General features: G+C 46.1%; 1 protein-coding gene across 7 annotated transcripts; it reads right to left on the reverse strand.

The window, feature by feature from the left end:
• Positions 1-1,893: 1,893 nt before the first annotated feature.
• SNX11 (sorting nexin 11) lies at positions 1,894-17,038 on the reverse strand. Of its 7 annotated transcripts, none has more exons than XM_035134224.3 (8): positions 16,972-17,038; positions 13,738-13,862; positions 12,255-12,306; positions 10,557-10,643; positions 9,045-9,145; positions 8,024-8,122; positions 5,175-5,387; positions 1,894-3,865 (listed from the first exon to the last, which is right to left on the reverse strand). In XM_035134224.3, exons 3-8 carry the CDS (start codon positions 12,276-12,278, stop codon positions 3,733-3,735), a joined length of 657 nt encoding a protein of 218 aa, XP_034990115.1. In that variant the 5' UTR covers positions 12,279-12,306; positions 13,738-13,862; positions 16,972-17,038; the 3' UTR covers positions 1,894-3,732. The 7 variants fall into 7 exon arrangements, with proteins under 7 accessions (XP_034990115.1, XP_060137418.1, XP_034990114.1 ...); XM_060281435.2 differs by having other exon boundaries at positions 13,722-13,862; XM_035134223.3 differs by having other exon boundaries at positions 16,939-17,038.

Raw genomic sequence — 17,038 nt, forward strand, 5'->3', positions numbered from 1 at the left:
AGACTCTAACAGAAGACAGCAAGACAGTCAGAAGTAGCACATCAGCAACCCCCTTGCACATGACCTTGGGTTCTTTTGGCACCAGAAGGGCATGAAAAGGAGCCATGCTGCTGCAGCAACTATGCAGCTGAAATAATGTAGAGGGACTTAAAGAGATACATAGCACTGTACCTGAATGCTCAAAGCACTTCATGTACATAATCTAATTAATCCTTAGCATCCCTAGTAAGGAAGGCCAGCATTATTATCCCTATGTTATAGGCAGAGAGGCAAGGCCAGTGAATAATACCATCTCTTAAATCTACTCGGTGAGTTCTTGACCAAGCTGAAATTTGAACTGGGGGACTTCTGTCTCTTAACCACTATGCTGTGCAGCCATGAATCATCGTTCTGCCCGGACACTGAGGTCCAGCACCGAGGGCCTTCTGGCGGTTCCCTCATTGCGAGAAGCCAAGTTGCAGGGAACTAGGCAGAGGGCCTTCTCGGTGGTGGCGCCTACCCTGTGGAACGCCCTCCCAACAGATGTCAAAAAGGAAAACAACTACCAGACTTTTAGAAGACATCTGAAGGCAGCCCTATTCAGGGAGGCTTTTAATGTTTAATAGATTGTTGTGTTTTATTCTTCTGTTGGAAGCCGCCCAGAGTGGCTGGGGATACCTGGCCAGATGGGCGGGGTATAAATAAATTATTATTATTATTATTATTATTATTATTATTATTATTATTAAAGGTAAAGGGACCCCTGACCATTAGGTCCAGTCATGACCGACTCTGGGGTTGCGCGCTCATCTCGCATTATTGGCCGAGGGAGCCGGCGTACAGCTTCCAGGTCATGTGGCCAGGATGACAAAGCCGCTTCTGGCAAACCAGAGCAGCACATGGAAACGCCGTTTACCTTCCCGCTGTAGCGGTTCCTATTTATCTACTTGCACTTTGACGTGCTTTCGAACTGCTAGGTTGGCAGGAGCTGGGACCAAGCAACGGGAGCTCACCCCGGCACAGGGATTCGAACCGCCGACCTTCTGATCAGCAAGCCCTAGGCTCAGTGGTTTAACCACAGCGCCACCTGGGTCCCTATTATTATTATTATTAAGTTGAAATAGACTAGAAGTCCATTTGGGTGTAAATCCCTACAAAACAAAGTCATGCGTCCAGCAACAGCCCAGAAACACCAACACCAACATAACCCAAAATACCACGTGCCACAAGCAGAGGCCAAGTTTGTGACAGAAAGCAGCTTACCAAGCAAATTATGGCTGGTTGGGGCTGATGGGAATTGGAATTCAACAACATCTGGACAGCCACAGATCCCCCCCAAAGCTGCTACAAGATTTTTTAAAATCCCAGATTCATGACCTATCCGACTTGCCAGTAAAACCTTTTCCCACCTCCAGACATATCAATCTTTCAGCCAAGGAAACATATCCACGCCAAGTGAAAACTAATTGACAGATCACCCCATCACCAAAACACCCTCCTGTTTGCCCCAAAATCATAAGAGACTAAGAGACCTTCCCTGTTTCTACAGTATATTCAGGGTTGCCAGTTTTTTATGCCTTTAGTGAAAGGTTAACCAAAAGCTTACCAGGGACACTGGAGTCTCCCATGTCTCCTAAATAATAATAATATTTAACCTGGATTGGCCCTACCTCCTCCTATTAACATGCCCCTAACCAAGCACCTGAACTATCCACTGGCAATCCATGCATAATATGATAGGTGGTACACAAGTGTGGGATGAGGTTGGCAGAGGTTATTCACGAGGGAACTGCATTTTGCACAGTGTTTTACCTTTGCCTCAGATTAAAGCACTGCTTGTAAGAGAAAAGGTTAAATGAAATATTCTCAGGTTGGGTAAAAAGCAAAGCACTGTAAATTGACACCACCTGGAAATGTTATCCTTTTTTAAATTTTATTTTTGCAAGTATACACATTTCTGAAAATTCACATACACAGCATCTTAGAGGATGTTCTCATTGTGCACCTGTTGCAGAAAGGGACCTCCTTCTCTGTGCTGCAATCTGTGGCTGCTGAGGAGTGTGCATGAATGAAACAAAATCCCTTCCTGCTTCATCAGTACTCAAGGGGGCAGACTCTGATAAAATGGGAAAGACAGATGCCATGGATGCACCCATGATTCCCGGTGCTATAAAACCCTGCAAGAGGAAGTTCCCTTCCACCACCACTTGTGATGAGCACCTTGCAGCTTACATCCTAAGGTCAAGATGACCGGAAAGTCAACAACTGGAGAGATGTATATCTGAACTTGGCCTGTCTGTTGATGGATGTAATAGGATATTCCATTATTACTTTCTATAGTATACTTTCTATATAGTATACTTTCTATATACACCACCAGAACTTGAAAGAGAGGACACTTGCTTCTTTTGCTCTTCTGCACCCTCCTCAATTACACATCTAAAAAGAAAATATGTCATAACTGGGTGGCAGACTGGGGAGTGGGAGAATGAACAATTAAAAGCAACGTATGACCAGAGCTTTTCAGGTGATAGCAGTTCTACTTGCTTTACTGAGGTTGTTGGAGAGAGAAAGAGGTCTGAAAAAAAAGGTCAAAGCACTTTAATTGAGGAGTTTCTCCGCCATTTCAAAACTTGAAGCTCACAGACTGAATCTGCAAGTTATAGCAGAAAGCACCCAGGCACTAGAGTTGATGCTGGAGGGCAAGAAACTCCCTAACTTTCATTAAAAAGGGTTTTCGGGGAAGTGTGCGGGTATCACCAAAAGCCTAATTTCATAGTACACCAAACTTTGGGAAGCAAGGGAGACAGAGAAGAAACAGCAAAAAGAGAAAGTAAGGAATGTTTCCATGCAGGCCTCCCAGCCTATTTGAGCCCATTTCTTTTAGCTCTGCATTACCTTCTACCCAAAGGAGAATGGGCAAGACAGAGGATCTCTATAAGATCTCTGGTCTGCTGTCTGTGCAACAACAACGGGAAGGAAATTATCTAATACCCTCACAAAGATACATAGTGGTGGGGGTATGGAGGGGTCATCTTATTTCTAGAGGAGCACATGATAGGTTGCATGCATCAAACACACAAGAGCATTACAGAATAACCTCCCCATTTCCCCCTCTATGTTCTTAACACTTGCACCCTCTAACCAGAAGAATCAGCTCTGGTGCTAATGAGCTGGCAAGGGTGCCCAGCCACTCATCCCAGCTGTATGCAGCTCTGCCAGGGAAACCCAGATGTGGGCTTGGCATCCAAAGCCAGCAGGTGGGCTCTCTGGCTCTCTGTAACAAAGGAAAGTCCAACCCCAAGCGAACTGTTTTTGACACGCCTACAGGGTAACCAAAGACAGCTGGGCCTCTGCGAGAAACACCAGCAGCGATGGACAGGAGGAGGGAGAGGAAGGGAACGCAGCCAAAACAAAATCGAGCAGCTTCCTGCGTAGGATTGTTTGCCAAAATCTACAGAAGGTGGGATAAGAAGTGATAGGCTGACATGCCCTTGCTGGAAGCCAGCTCATTTTCTACAAGGCAGGATCAGGCTGCAAGAACAGGAGCTACATCATATAATTTACAGCTACTGCAGTAGTATTCCTAGGCGTGAGCTTCAGCTTCTCGGGCGTTGGTCTAGGCTGGTCGCCCACTCAGGTCACCAGTTACAGCACAGGAGTTGGACCCTGGACAGGCAATGCAATTTCCAGGAAAGGGCTAGAGACAGAGCTCCAAGCACATCCTGGATGGAGCCCTTTTCCTTCTTACTCTCACTGTTCCTTGACAAGGTCAGCTGATGCTACAGAGTCAACCGGCAGTGGCTCCTCTTCCTCAGAATCCGGGCTCTCCAACTGGCTGTCTTCCATGCTGATGTCACTCCAATGAGGGTGGGATTCCACAGAGCTTTTGGAAAAGAGGGTTGGGTTTCAAAACAAGGAGATAAGAGAAAAGGAGGGTTGGATTTCAAGAAAAGGGGGGAGGCATGGAAGAGAGATAATACTTTGTTGAAAATCTCTGGTTCCTTCACAGAACTATACATCCCAGCGTTCCTTGGTTTGGAATAATACGAGTTAAAACACATTTACACCTACAGTGCCAATGTATCGTTTAAGATAGAGGTGGGCAGATGGCACATCAGGATCTACCGGGAGAGCTCCAGGTGATTTGAAGTAGGTCAGCAAGGATTTTTGGCTTCCAGTTGTTTAACAATGGCAACCAAAAGCTCCCATCCATCACCCCAGTTATTAAGAAAGCTGGAAAGAGAGCACAAGAAATTGATTTCCCCCCCCCCATACTGGTACTGAAAACAAATTTCTGGCGACAGATTAATTTAATTCCAATGGGGTTTTTTTGTACCTGACTCTGATTGGTAGATCTTGGGGTTCTAGTAAAAACCAAAACAGATCCTGCAAGCATGACCTCTGCCCACTCCTGATCTGAGAAATATGGTTAGGATTGCTCCCCTCCCCCCCACACACAGTTGCTTAGAGAGACAAAACACCACACTTTCAAATGGTGCACCCAAGAATCCTATGTGATATGGAAGAATGCTGCAGTTCATCTCTTAGGAAGTATGGTGTAGCTGTTTTGACTGGTCAAGAACCATAGCCAGTCAAAGGCCAAAGCACCGCTGTGGATTCAGGAAGAGCGGGAGATGGAAGAACAGCACAGAATTGTAGATGAGCAGGAAAATATTGCAGAAAATACTGTACTCAGTAACTTAAGCCTCACCAAACACACACACAAACACATGTATTATAACAAATTCAACAAAACTACATCTGAAAGGGGGGGGGGGAGCTTTCAAGACCAGAATTTAGTTCAGTTTAGCTCAAAACCATAACAGTTTTTTTAAGATTATGGAAAATGATGACATCCAACTGCTGAAAAAGCCTGTAGTGCGGTGGTTAATTGCTTGGTGATGTTCAAGCCTTGCCCGCTTGATTAAAGAGGAGGCTGATGGCACTTGATTGAGGAGGAGGTGGAAAGCATGGTGTTCCTGGAAACTCTGGCACTAGTCTACTTTTTCCGCCCTGGCTCTGGGAGAGAGAAGAGACAGGAGCAGGGCTCATATGCGGCTGATTTCCCATTCAAATACTGATCTTCCAATCCAGCTCTCTTTCCCCCAGACGGGAACTGTTTGCATTCTGGATTCACTTCAGAGTTTTCAGCATCTAGTACAAACTGCACCAACACACCCAGTTCCGATTACCTGCTGCTGAAGTCCCCTTTGGCCAGCAGAGCAGAATGGCTGTCCTCCTCCTGCACCCAACCACAGTTCGACATGGCATAATGGAGAATGGCATCTGTGACGCTCAGAGAGCCCCGACCCTGGACGCAAGCTTCAATCTCTGGTATAGAAAGCTGACTCTGGAGGAAGAGGTGCAACTGGCTATCCGAAAGGAGCACAACATTCTGTACCACCCTCCAAAGGAAAATGGAAAATGGTAAGTACCAAACAAAAGGGACAGCAAGCAGTGCCTGGTAAATAATGCTTTCTGTACAAGAGAGCCTTCCCTAGGACTGCTTTCCACATCAAGGAGACCTCCTTTCCCTTCTCTTCCACATAGCCAAGTCTTAGCTTTTGGCAGGCTAGCTAAGGGAGTGAGAGATATGTCAAATACACACAAACCTCTGCCCTACAAAAGAGAACAATCACAGGGTTCAGTGAAGGCTACCACTCCACCGCTGTCTACCTCCAAGCATCTGATGCTCAAAGTGACAACCTCTCAGCCTAATGGTAGGGACAGTCCTGTTCCACCATCAAGTTAAGACTTCCCCTTTGAGACAGGCTTTTGGCTCACTGAGTTGAAAGATTTTCTACCAATCCCTTAGTTTTAAAGTTGTTGCGTTTGCTGTTGATTGTGTCTCTCAATTTGCAACCTTTGAAAAACATTGATATGTATATATTACTTTGGATCCAGATAATGTCGCACTTGGTTCCCATTGCAAACAACAGTAATTAAGTCATGGTTAACTTGTTCCATTGATTTCAAGGGGACCTAAGTTCATACTCCTTGTAATCTGCTTCAAGTCTATTGTGGTTAAGTGGTATATAAATTGTTTGAATTAAATAACTTAGGATCTAACTCAGGACTGATGCACCCGTGGCCCTCCAGATGTTGCTGGACTCCAACCCAGAGCCCCAGCCAGCCAGCCAGCATGGGAAATGTTGGGTGATCATGGGAGTTGTATTCCAGCAGCCTGGTCATGTTGTTCAGATGCCTGATTATCGTCTTCCAAAGCAACTACTCTATTCCCAACTTAAGAATGGAAAGTGTAATGCCAGTGGACAACAAATGAGGTTTAAAGGCGCTCTCAAGGCAAATCTAAAAAAATGCAGTATAAACACTGACAACTGGGAAACACTGGCCTGCGAGCACTCCAGTTGGAGAACAGCCTTACCAAAGGTGTCATGGACTTTGAAGAGGCACAAACTCAGGATGAAAGGGAGAAATGAGCTAAGAGGAAGGCACATTTGGCAAATCCTCACTGTGATCAACTCCCGCCCGGAAACCTATGGAAGGATGTGCAGATCCAGAATTGGCCCCCACAGACACACTGTTAAGACCATATTCATGGAAACAGTGGCAGAGTGTGTGCCCGCGCTGCCCGGGGAAGGCACATGGGATGCGTCCCCGAGGGGAGTGGGGTGTGAAGGGTGCCCTTCCATGCACCACAGTTCAAGGTAGGAGAGGGGCGGGGAAACTGCTACCCACTCTCCTCCTGCTCTCTACTGCTGGGTCAGGCCTGGGTCAGACGTGACCCAGTGGGAGAGCTGCTGCCGCTGGGCATTAGGTGTGCCGCAGCTGAGAAGGGTGGGTGACAGCGCTGCCACCCACTCGCCTGCTCTCCTCGCCAGGTCAGGCCTGACCCAGGGGCAGAGCTGCGCCAGGTACAAGCGCCGCAGCCAGGACGCAGCTCCTTCTGGCGCAGAGCCAGGCTCCAATGAAGGCGCCTGCTGTGGGGGTGCCTGTTTGCGCTCCCTCTCAAAACTGCTCGCAGGGCCACTGCACCCTCCACGCTATGCCTCTGCATGGAAGACAATCTTACTTGGCTACGAGTGATCCCACAGTACAGTTCAGTAGGGCTATAGGTTCCCCAACCTGATCTAACCCATTACTACTTTTAAACATGTTGGAAGTCACTTTTGGCATTGTGGCAGATGTTTTTTTAAATGGAAAGGTAAGGTATAACTATTTTTAAAACTATTTTTTAAAAAATAAATAGATACAATGTTTCTCAAACTGTTATTCCCAACAAATCCCAACCTGGAGAATACTCAGGTTGAATGATTACATCTGCACAACATCTTTGTAGAGGCCAGAAGAAACACAAAACATAACTGCTATGTTGTATTTTCCACGTACTGAAAGACTGCACAAAAGAGCTGGCATGTCTAACTCTCCAAGTTTTAAAGGGCCATAAGATATACAGGAAATTGCTCTCCTGGGTTCAGGTGGGGGTCTTTCCCAGGCCAACCTGGAAATAACAGGATCTGAATCCAAGACCTGCTGCATGTGAAGAATGTACTCAACCACTGAGCTATTGCGCTTCCCCTGACAGCACAGTAGAGCACCTTCCTTGCAGTGGGGATCAGCCAGGTGGAGGAAGGGAGGTGCTGCCCTCCTTCTGCTCACCCTGGGCTAACTGCTGCTCACTCCAACTACATTTCTAAGTCAGTCTCCACAAGTGAGAGCCGGGATAGCAAAGTGAATGTATTGGAGAAGACTTTCCACCATGAAGTCCTCTGGGTAAGCCTAGGCCAAGGCACCCGTCTCTCTCTGGCCTAGGCTACCTTACAGAGAGCTTTCAAAGATAAAGCAGGGTGACCCCACCTTACACCCAAAGCTTCTTAGCAGGACGACAGGGTAAGAATTAATAAAGAAGTGTGACTGAAGCTAAACACACTTATCCCAGGCCAGAAGGGAAAAAGAAAGGGGCAGATTATGGGGAATGGAATACATTATGGGAACGTATAACCACATTTCTGCCAAATGCATGATAGCATCCAAGCTCATAACTCTGCCCTCCCACACCTTCGTTCCACTTTCTACTCACTTCTCCAGGAACTGCTGAAGCCCTTGCCTCCGCTTCTCAATGAATTCATCAGTGCTGCCTGCAAAGAATGTGGACTTCCCTGGAAGTTCTGGGACAGGCCTGAAAGATTGGGGAGGGGGTGTAAGAATGAATACACTCCTCTCAAGTTGCATGCACATCAACAGGAAAAGAGATGCTTCCAGTCTCTGACTATATTCCAAGAGCTTGTTGTGCACTATTGAAAAGGGATCCCTCTGGAAACTACTAGTTCTGTCAGCTACCTCCTGCATTTTGCTCGTCAGGAATGAAAATGACTTCCAGCAAACTCTCACACGACTCCTTTGATTTTGGCAATGAAACTGGCAAAAGCACATTAGTGAGATGCACATCTTCCACAAGCTTGACAGGAGCTGTTAGCGCATGACGGGTCCCCTTACGAAAAACTCAGCATTTCTGCAAGGTGAAGCTTTGAATGGTCCTCAGCACTAAATTATCAAGCTGGATTTACAGAAAAGTTATGTAGGTTCCAGCATGCTAGATCAATATCAGAGCAGATGCTAGATCAGTATCAGACCTGGGCTCACCTGCAAGTTAACAGATGTAACATGAACTTTGCAAAAGGTAAATTGCAAGCCTCTTCTAAGTTCTAACAAAAGAAATCAACCTATAAAGCAGCCTTATTCAGAGGGTAGCTAGTGCTCCTTCTTGCCAGTAACAACTCTGACTGGCAGCAGCTCTCCAAAGGTGTCAGGCAGGGGATCCTTTTCCCAGCACTGTTACTCCCGATCACTTTTAACTGAAGGCGTCAGGGAATGAACATGGGGTCCTCTGCATACAAAAGCATGTGCTCTCCCAATGAGCCGCTCTTCATTAGGCACATTTTAAAAGCTTCCATTCAAACAAATGCATTTAGAAACCTCAACTAGTTTTATTTTCAACAGAGCTATATTGCTGCCTATCCTGGTGACGTTTTTCATAGGGTTAGCAGACAGGGCCTTTGTGGGTACAGCGAGCTCTGAAAAGATTGCTATTTCACACTTACACCAAGCCGGCATTTTTCTGCAGCCGTTTCTTCAGCCACACGAACTCACGGTACCGTCTGCGTACACAGGATGTCTTGGCTGTAAAGGCTTTGCTGTTGGTCTGCATAATGAGAAGAGTGTTGCTCTGAGATTCCCCCCCCCCACACACACACACACACACTTTCATTTTCTTATCTCAGGCTCTTTTCCAAGCTGTCTCCCTCTGCTGGCCATTTTGTTAAAGCAGCACTAGCATTATAGACAATTTGTGCCATGAGAACTGGAGATGCAAACTTCTAATCATGATGATGCTGAGCTTTCATTGACCCACAAGTGAGGCTGTGTCAGCAAAGAGCATGCTTGCTGTTTGATTTTTTTGGTATTAAAAGAATGGCCTTTTTCTCCTTCATAATCCTTTAACTATTAGCAACTGATTTGTTTGTCTTACATTTCCTTCTGTCTCTCAAAGAGGTACCTACAATTGAGGCCTTGGAAATGTGACTATTATCAATAATAATAATATTATTACTTGGTCAGCCAAGGCAGGCAGTGGGATGAAAGCCCAAAGAAAAAATGTCTTAGCGGAAATCAGACCAAAGACCCATCTAGCCTAGCAGTTGTCAGACAGATGCTGCAGGAAAAGGTAACATGAAAGGTGTGTTGTGCTAGCCATTCCCTATTTATCTGCATGATCTGGTGGTCTAGCCTCTATACCAGCAGGTAAGGTCCCCAAGACAGTTTAACTCCCAGCCATCCTCCACATAATCCTCTAATCCAGAGATGGCTAGCTTCTGTTTTCTCAGAGGTCACTCTGTTATAGCCTAAGGACCAGCACAATCCCTGGATTAGGGTTGTAGCTTAATGTCAGAACATCTGCTTTTTACCTAGAAGGTTTGAGATTCAATCCACGGCATCTCCAAGCAGAGGCAGGGAGAACCCTGTCTGAAATCTTGGAAGGCGGCTGCTGCATGCCAAGGGAGACAATACTGAGCTTTGTGGACCAATATAAGGGGCCAATGGAGCGTACCCATGACTCCTAGAAGTCTCTTTCAGACTTCTTTGCACTGCAACCTGAAGATGGGAAGCAGCAGCAAGATATTCTTCTGCTGTTTCTTTCATTCTCCCAACTCCATCACAAGCAAGAGAAAATGTGTCTTTCTTCCCGCTGTGCCTGCTAATGAGCTCTCTTGGAGTCTTGTCTCACTTGTGCAGAGCTTTGGAAAAGGTAAGAAACAAATAGCAGGAGAATTCCTGCTGTCTCTTGCCTTCTGCCTGCCCACGATGCAAAGTTTACTTCTCTTCCAAATTCTGTGCAGTTGCCAGAGGCAGTGGAATACAGGCAGTTCACTCTCACTTACACAGCAGTTTGAAGAAGTAGCAGAGGTGGCCATTTCAGCACCAGGTGAAGATGGCTTTGTTAGAAGAAGAATTTGTTCTACAAATACTTTCTACATGAGACGACAGGTCGTATTTCCAGTCATTTTAGCTGTTGATCTTTGCACCCCTTCCAGCTCCAGCTTTGCCATACTTACATGGAGGAATATTTTGTAGTCCACATAAGAGTTCCAGGAGCCCTCGTTCTGGACACGAGGATCTTGGACACGCACAGTGGTCAGCTCCTGGGCATGAGGATAGGGGGGGAACACATTCAAAAGTCTCCAATCCCAACACTCCTCCCCATGGCCTTGCATCCCACACCTTAAGAGAAAGAATGACTCCTAGCCTGAAGAACATCATCCACAAACAGAAATTGTTTAAGGAGATAGAAAAAAAGCCTTGCTAGATCACACCAAAAATACATCTACTTCAGCACCTTTTATCAATGATGGCCAACCAGAGGCACCCAGGAAGTCAAAAAGCACAGAATGGAAGCAACCACGTTCCTTTCTTTGTTGCCAGCAACTGATATTGTCTTGGAACATGGAGGTAAGGATACCTTCAAGTACCGGTACCAGGTGATGGGGATGAAGGGTTGTTAAAAGACCTGTCCTCCCAACTCTGTCCAGCCTGTAAATGAGTACTCTTTATAGGAAGAAATTTCCTTGTATCCATTCTTAAGCTACCTGCTAACAACTGCCCCTCCAAACAGCAATGGTATTTGGATATACAAAACTCCCTTCATTTTCCAATAGGTAGATTCTAAGATATATACACTTCTGTCCCACTTCTTCTGAAAGGAGTGGAGGGGCTGGTTGAATTTGAATCCACAACCTTACTGAGGAAGGAAGGAGAGAAGAGAGGAGGAGGAGTTTGGACTTGATATCCTGCTTTATCACTACCCGAAGGAGTCTCAAAGCAGCTAACAATCTCCTTTCCCTTCCTCCCCCACAACAAACACTCTGTGAGGTGAGTGAGGCTGAGAGACTTCAGAGAAGTGTGACTAGCCCAAGGGTCACCCGGCAGCTGCATGTGGAGGAGCGGGGAAGCGAACCCGGTTCACCAGATTACAAGTCCACCACTCTTAACCACTACACCATGCTGGCTCTCAGAAAGAAAGAAAGGTCCTCTAGCTCACCAAACCACACAGCCTGAGCAAATAATGAAAGGCACAGCCCCGTCCATTGCTGGCATATGGGGGCATGAGTTGAATCTTTGGGGCAATCTGAGGGAAATCATGATGACTAAGCAACTGTGTGCTACACTAGCAGATTTTTGCACTCGAGCCTGTTGAACCTGATTCACACAAGCAAGCTGAATAAGTGGGAGGTGGGATGGAACACAGACTGAATGGCATGCCTGACCCTACGGGGATCCGCGTACAGTCCTGTGTACCAAAGAAGTTGCACACTGAGCCTTCCACACTACCACCCCCGGTGATTCTTTAGATTAGAGCATGTGGGAGTTTGGAGGGGGGGTCACAGGAAACAGAGGGGCGTGAATCTTTTCTGGTTCTGACCCAAACAAGCTTTTCGTTATGAGACGGTTCTTCCATTCCCAAGTCTGTTGCATTTAACATGTAGCCAGGAAATCATGGTCTCCAGAAATGTTACATTGAGAACAAAACCACCTGTACCAATACTGCTTTGGTCTCTATCTGCCAGGCAGGTGACAAAAGGCCTAGCATAGGCATTGGTAAGTGTGTGCCTCTCTCCCTCATTTAGGACATGGCCAGGTCAAACTCAAGGCTTCCCAGAATTTCTCCTTCCTGGATAATGAGAAGTGTTGTTTTTTTTAACATGCATACAAGAGATGTGTCACGTAATCACATGTGTTAATGACCAATGTCTTACCTCTTCTACTTGATGTTCTAGCATCTTACATCCACATCCCAGAGGGATGCATCTGCGCAGGGAGAGAAAAGGATATCCAATCAACAATGAGTGCAAGTCAGCACTTTAAACCTCATCCCAGGTTGTTCCCTGACTGCTATAGTATTTGCATTCCATCAACCAAATTATTAAACAAATATCAGAGCCTGCCATAACACTCACTGGGAAGGAAATGGAGTACCTGGTGCAGAAGTCAGCTTCCTGAACATTTCATCTTTTTTAAAAAAAAAATAGAACAATGCTTCCGGTCCTTGTTGCTATACTCCAGAAGTACAGAAGTAAGAGGAAGGACATTCTGACCTCTGCCACAAGTCAGAGAACTAAGAGCCAGCAGATATTATTCTAGCACAATAGGAAGGTTGTCCTGGGATTCTGATGATCAAGTCCCATTTGAATCACTGACTCACTGGATCTCCTTAAATAAGTCACTGTCACAGTGTTGTCCCCCTAGCCAGGTTATTGTATGTCGAAATACTGTTTTTAAGTACCTTATTCCTAAATCCATTAAGCACACACAGGAGGTTAGCCCTGCCCTCAGTTCTGCCCAGTGACGTATTTCACAGGGTTTTTGAGAGAGTAACAATCAAAGTATTGGAAGCACTTTACTACTCCAAAGCACAACCGTATTCAAGCATTCCATTGCTGGTAAAACCATGGCTAGTTTTTCACACAGCAGTGGCATCACCTGGAATCACCTTCCTTGTGAGAAGATAACATAATAAATGCCAACTCTATTAGACCTTGCGGAGGTATACTATCTTGGGAAATGGCGGGCAAGATGCCCTTAGCAAACCCCATTCCTCCTCGCTGCTGTGACCACTGCCCATTTGCTAGCTCTCTCCCTCTGGACCCAATCCATACAGCTTCCCAGAAGGAAAGGGCAAGATGAACAGAGGCTAGTGCTGCTACTCCTTTTGCAGCTCAGTTGCTTACAGTGAAAAGGTCGAGATAGCAGAGGGGTTGGTAGCGACCCTTTGTTGAGGCATGGAACTCAGCACATGCCTGAAATTACCACCCTTAAATACTGGCCCTACATGGACACAATTTTCAATAACCAAAGTAATGCAGGGGGAATACTGCATTATATTTACATGTAGGATGCGGAGCTGGAGATACTTGCTAAAGGGGAATCATTAGCTTCTCCCTTTCTATTGGGCAAGAGTGGGTATTTCAAGCAAACCCCCAATATCAATTAGGCTAATCTGGCTTGCTATGGTTTCTGTAGCACTTTCATTGACTTGCAAAACACTCTACAACCATTATCTGATTCTCACAACAGCCTTGTCAAGTAGGAGAGCATTGATTCCATTTCCATCTCAAAAGATTCCCCAATCTGCTCTAAAAAATGCCATTAGAAGGGATATTGTGATGGACATGAATGTCAAGTACTAGGAAACTCATTTGTATTTTTTTGCTGCAAGAGGCTACCTGGAAGTTGTTTTACCTCAGGGTGGCAAACAGATTCACCCCCCTTCCATTGAACAGGTTCCAAGTCCTCCAGAATTTAGGAACGGATCTGCAACCAAAGTTGAGGAACTAGCCGTATTCACTGGGCTGGATTTGAAAAACCTATAAAATGGAAACAAAATGAGCTCTGAGGATCACAGGAAAAATGAGTATGATTTAGGTCTCAATTCAGCTGGCTCAAAAAGATTCAGTCCTGGAACCTGGGGAATAGTGTGTCTGAGCACATGCAGAATGTTTGCCCCAACCTGACTCGCCACTGTCATTGCCATGCCTAGAGCTCAAAATGACAGACACCTTCCCTACCTTTAAATAAACAGAAAGCTTCCTCTGTCTGTAAGGAAAATGTCATTAAAGAAGGATATTGGCAGCAAGAGGCTGATGTGGTGCTGGACAGTTGATTAACTAGTTGTTGGTTCAAAACACCCAGCTCAATCAGAAAACTTTTAACAACAACACCTAAGGTTTTTATGTCCTTAAACCCCACAAATAAGCTTTCGCCTATCCTGTATCAAATATATCCTTGCTCAGGAGACTGTGTCTTTTGAGATCCACAGTTATCATTCCCTGCCCTCCTGTGGTGCAATGGGTCAGTGTGTCTGGCTGTTAACCAGAAGGTTGGTGGTTTGAACCTACTACCCAGTGAAGTGCCAACTCGTATGGCAGTGAAAGCAGGGCCGCATAGAGGGAAGAGCACAGTAGGGACACCCCAAGTATGCAGAAAATAGGGAGAGAGAGAAAGTCCAAAAATGGAAAGACCAAGGGAAGGAAAGCACAAGCTCTCAGTGTCAATGTCACCTATGAATATCATCAGCAGGAAAGGATAAACAATTGAGAAACCACAGAGAGAGAGAGAGAGAGAGAGAGAGCGTAGTGTTTGGGGCTATGGCAGCCTTTCCTGAACCTTCTGATAACACTATCCCAGCACTATATAGGGCAGTCTGGGATGGGAACTGAGCTTAGGCAAGGCACTTCCATTTTACAGCTCAAAGAAATATGCATACACATGCATATACAGTACTTCTTCCTCTTTTTGAACAGTAAGCCCAGGGTGTCTAAGTGCCAATACATGTCCCCAAATCTGTTTATAGCTGTTTTTACTCACTCCAGTATCTTGGAAACAAAAGCTCAGTATGCAAATAACCTTTTTTAAAATTATTATTCAGCACCTGCCTCAGCAGCCCTTCCCTTTACCAGGGCTTAGCCTCATTCCATTTCCAGTCTTGCAGAAACATACAAGAATTCTAGCATGTGCATGATTCATGGCTTTCAAATAGGCTACAGCCCCCCAACACTCCCCTCTTTAGAAGTGGAACATTGTTCCTGGCCCATACATCTTTGACCTTTAACAGGTAGACAAGTCATACATAATCCCAATCCCATAATCTTATCAGGAATGTCTGGTAGTAGATTTCCTGCATTGGGGCGGGGGCTGGACTAGATGACCCTTGAGGTTCCTTTCCAACTTTGTGATTCGGTTACCACTAGAGAAAGCAGGAGCCATCAAGGCAATATCAGACCTCCCACAGGCAGTCAATAACATGGGGATTAACAGCACTGGCTCAGCTTCATCACTAACCCCTCTAACAACCCCTTAATGCTGCAGGTGCTCTGCATCCTGGATGCACTACATAAGTACCAAGCATTAGTGTTATCCCATGCTGCAATCCTCAGATAAAGGAAGAGCCTAATTGAGCCTGGTGCCTGCTGACTTAGTCCATGTAGAGACATAAACCCTGCCTGCTTTTCTGTTGGGTGTCAAAATCCTCACTTCTGTTGCCTCAAGGTAGTAGCTACTCAGAATCTCTAAACATTAGTAGAGTTAGCTTTAAAAATAAATAAAAATAAATGAGCAGGATCAAGATTTTCTGGGGAGAAAATGTTGCATCCCCATGCCACTTCTCCCACAGACTTGACCCAAGAAGCACTTTCCTCCTGCTTCCTCCAATAATAGGTCTTCTTAGCCCCTACACCACAAGCAGGCAGGAGGAGAAAAGGCAGAGGGGAGGTGGTGAGGGGGCAGGTCTAATACTGGTATGCTCCTGTGTGTTTCAATGCATCTGGTTTGCACACCATGCTTAGGAGCGGTGTGTGTGTGTAACACAAGCACTTTGCTAGTTACGGACAGGCAAGGGGAAACTATGCATAAGTTATGAAATGCCAACAGGCCTATTACAGTAACAGGGGAGGGGCGGGTGTCTCAGGAAATAGGCCACTAGAGTAGGCCCATGGAAGCCAATGCTACACTTTTGAACTCTCTACCTAGTGGCATCAGGCAGGCCCTTGTGTTCCACTATGTTTGTGAGTGCTTTGAGCGGTATTTAGTTTATTGCTGTTTCTATTTTTCTATTTAATTACAGTACTGTAGTTGTTTTCCCCCTCTTTGTAAGCCACTTCGAGGCTAGCGAGGGTATGAAAAATTATTTCATAAATTTTATGAAATAAGTAAGAGACATAACTAATTTAAGTTTCAACGGGTAGCCGCTGAGTAGATCTTAACTGAGCACGGCCCAAGATATCCAGCCCTCTTAAGTTTACACCGGAAATTTACCAGGTGCTTAATTCAAGCATTCAAGTATCCCGACTGGCGGCAATCGTCCATGATCTAAAACAGATGCGTTTCCTAGCCCCGCTACCCTCAAATCCTTACAGCTATATCAGCCTATTTCTTTCAGTCCGCTTATACACCTCCCTCCCATAATGGAGCTGGAGGCAGTAGACACGGGATTCCGCCTGACCAGCCCCGACCTGCCTGGCTGCATCGCGCGCCCTCGGGGGGCAACAGGACCGCCTGCCAGCAAAGCGCCCTGCCTGGCCGAGGTATGTTTGTCCTCCCGGCTCTTCCTGCTGCTTTACGCCACAGTCCTCCTCCCGACCCCCCTGTACACGCCAACATGCAGTCATGTTTCTGTGCTTAACAGCTCCCCCCCCCCGTTTCCACGCCCAGCCCATGCACACGATCCCAGCACCAGCCTAAGCGACCTACGACCACCACCCGCACCCCTCCTTTCTGCTATCGTTGCTCTCTACTTCCTTCATCGTGCCGAAGTCCTCTCCGTTAATTCCCCCCATGTCTCACTTCCCACCCTTCCTCCTCGCTTATTGAACACTGGATGCTATCTCTTTTTAAAATAAAATGTTTTAAAAGGGCGCAGCTCTGGTGCCCCCTCGTCTTTCACACCTTCTCTCAAGCTGCACCCCGCTTTCCGCTTACTGTCTTGTTTTGTTTTCTTGCAAGGACCCGCCTAAGCTGCTGTTGTTGCCGCGGCCCCTTTAAGAAT

This window comes from Zootoca vivipara, chromosome 12 (assembly GCF_965207765.1).
Source record: "Zootoca vivipara chromosome 12, rZooViv2.hap1.1, whole genome shotgun sequence".
Classification (NCBI taxonomy): domain Eukaryota; kingdom Metazoa; phylum Chordata; class Lepidosauria; order Squamata; family Lacertidae; genus Zootoca; species Zootoca vivipara.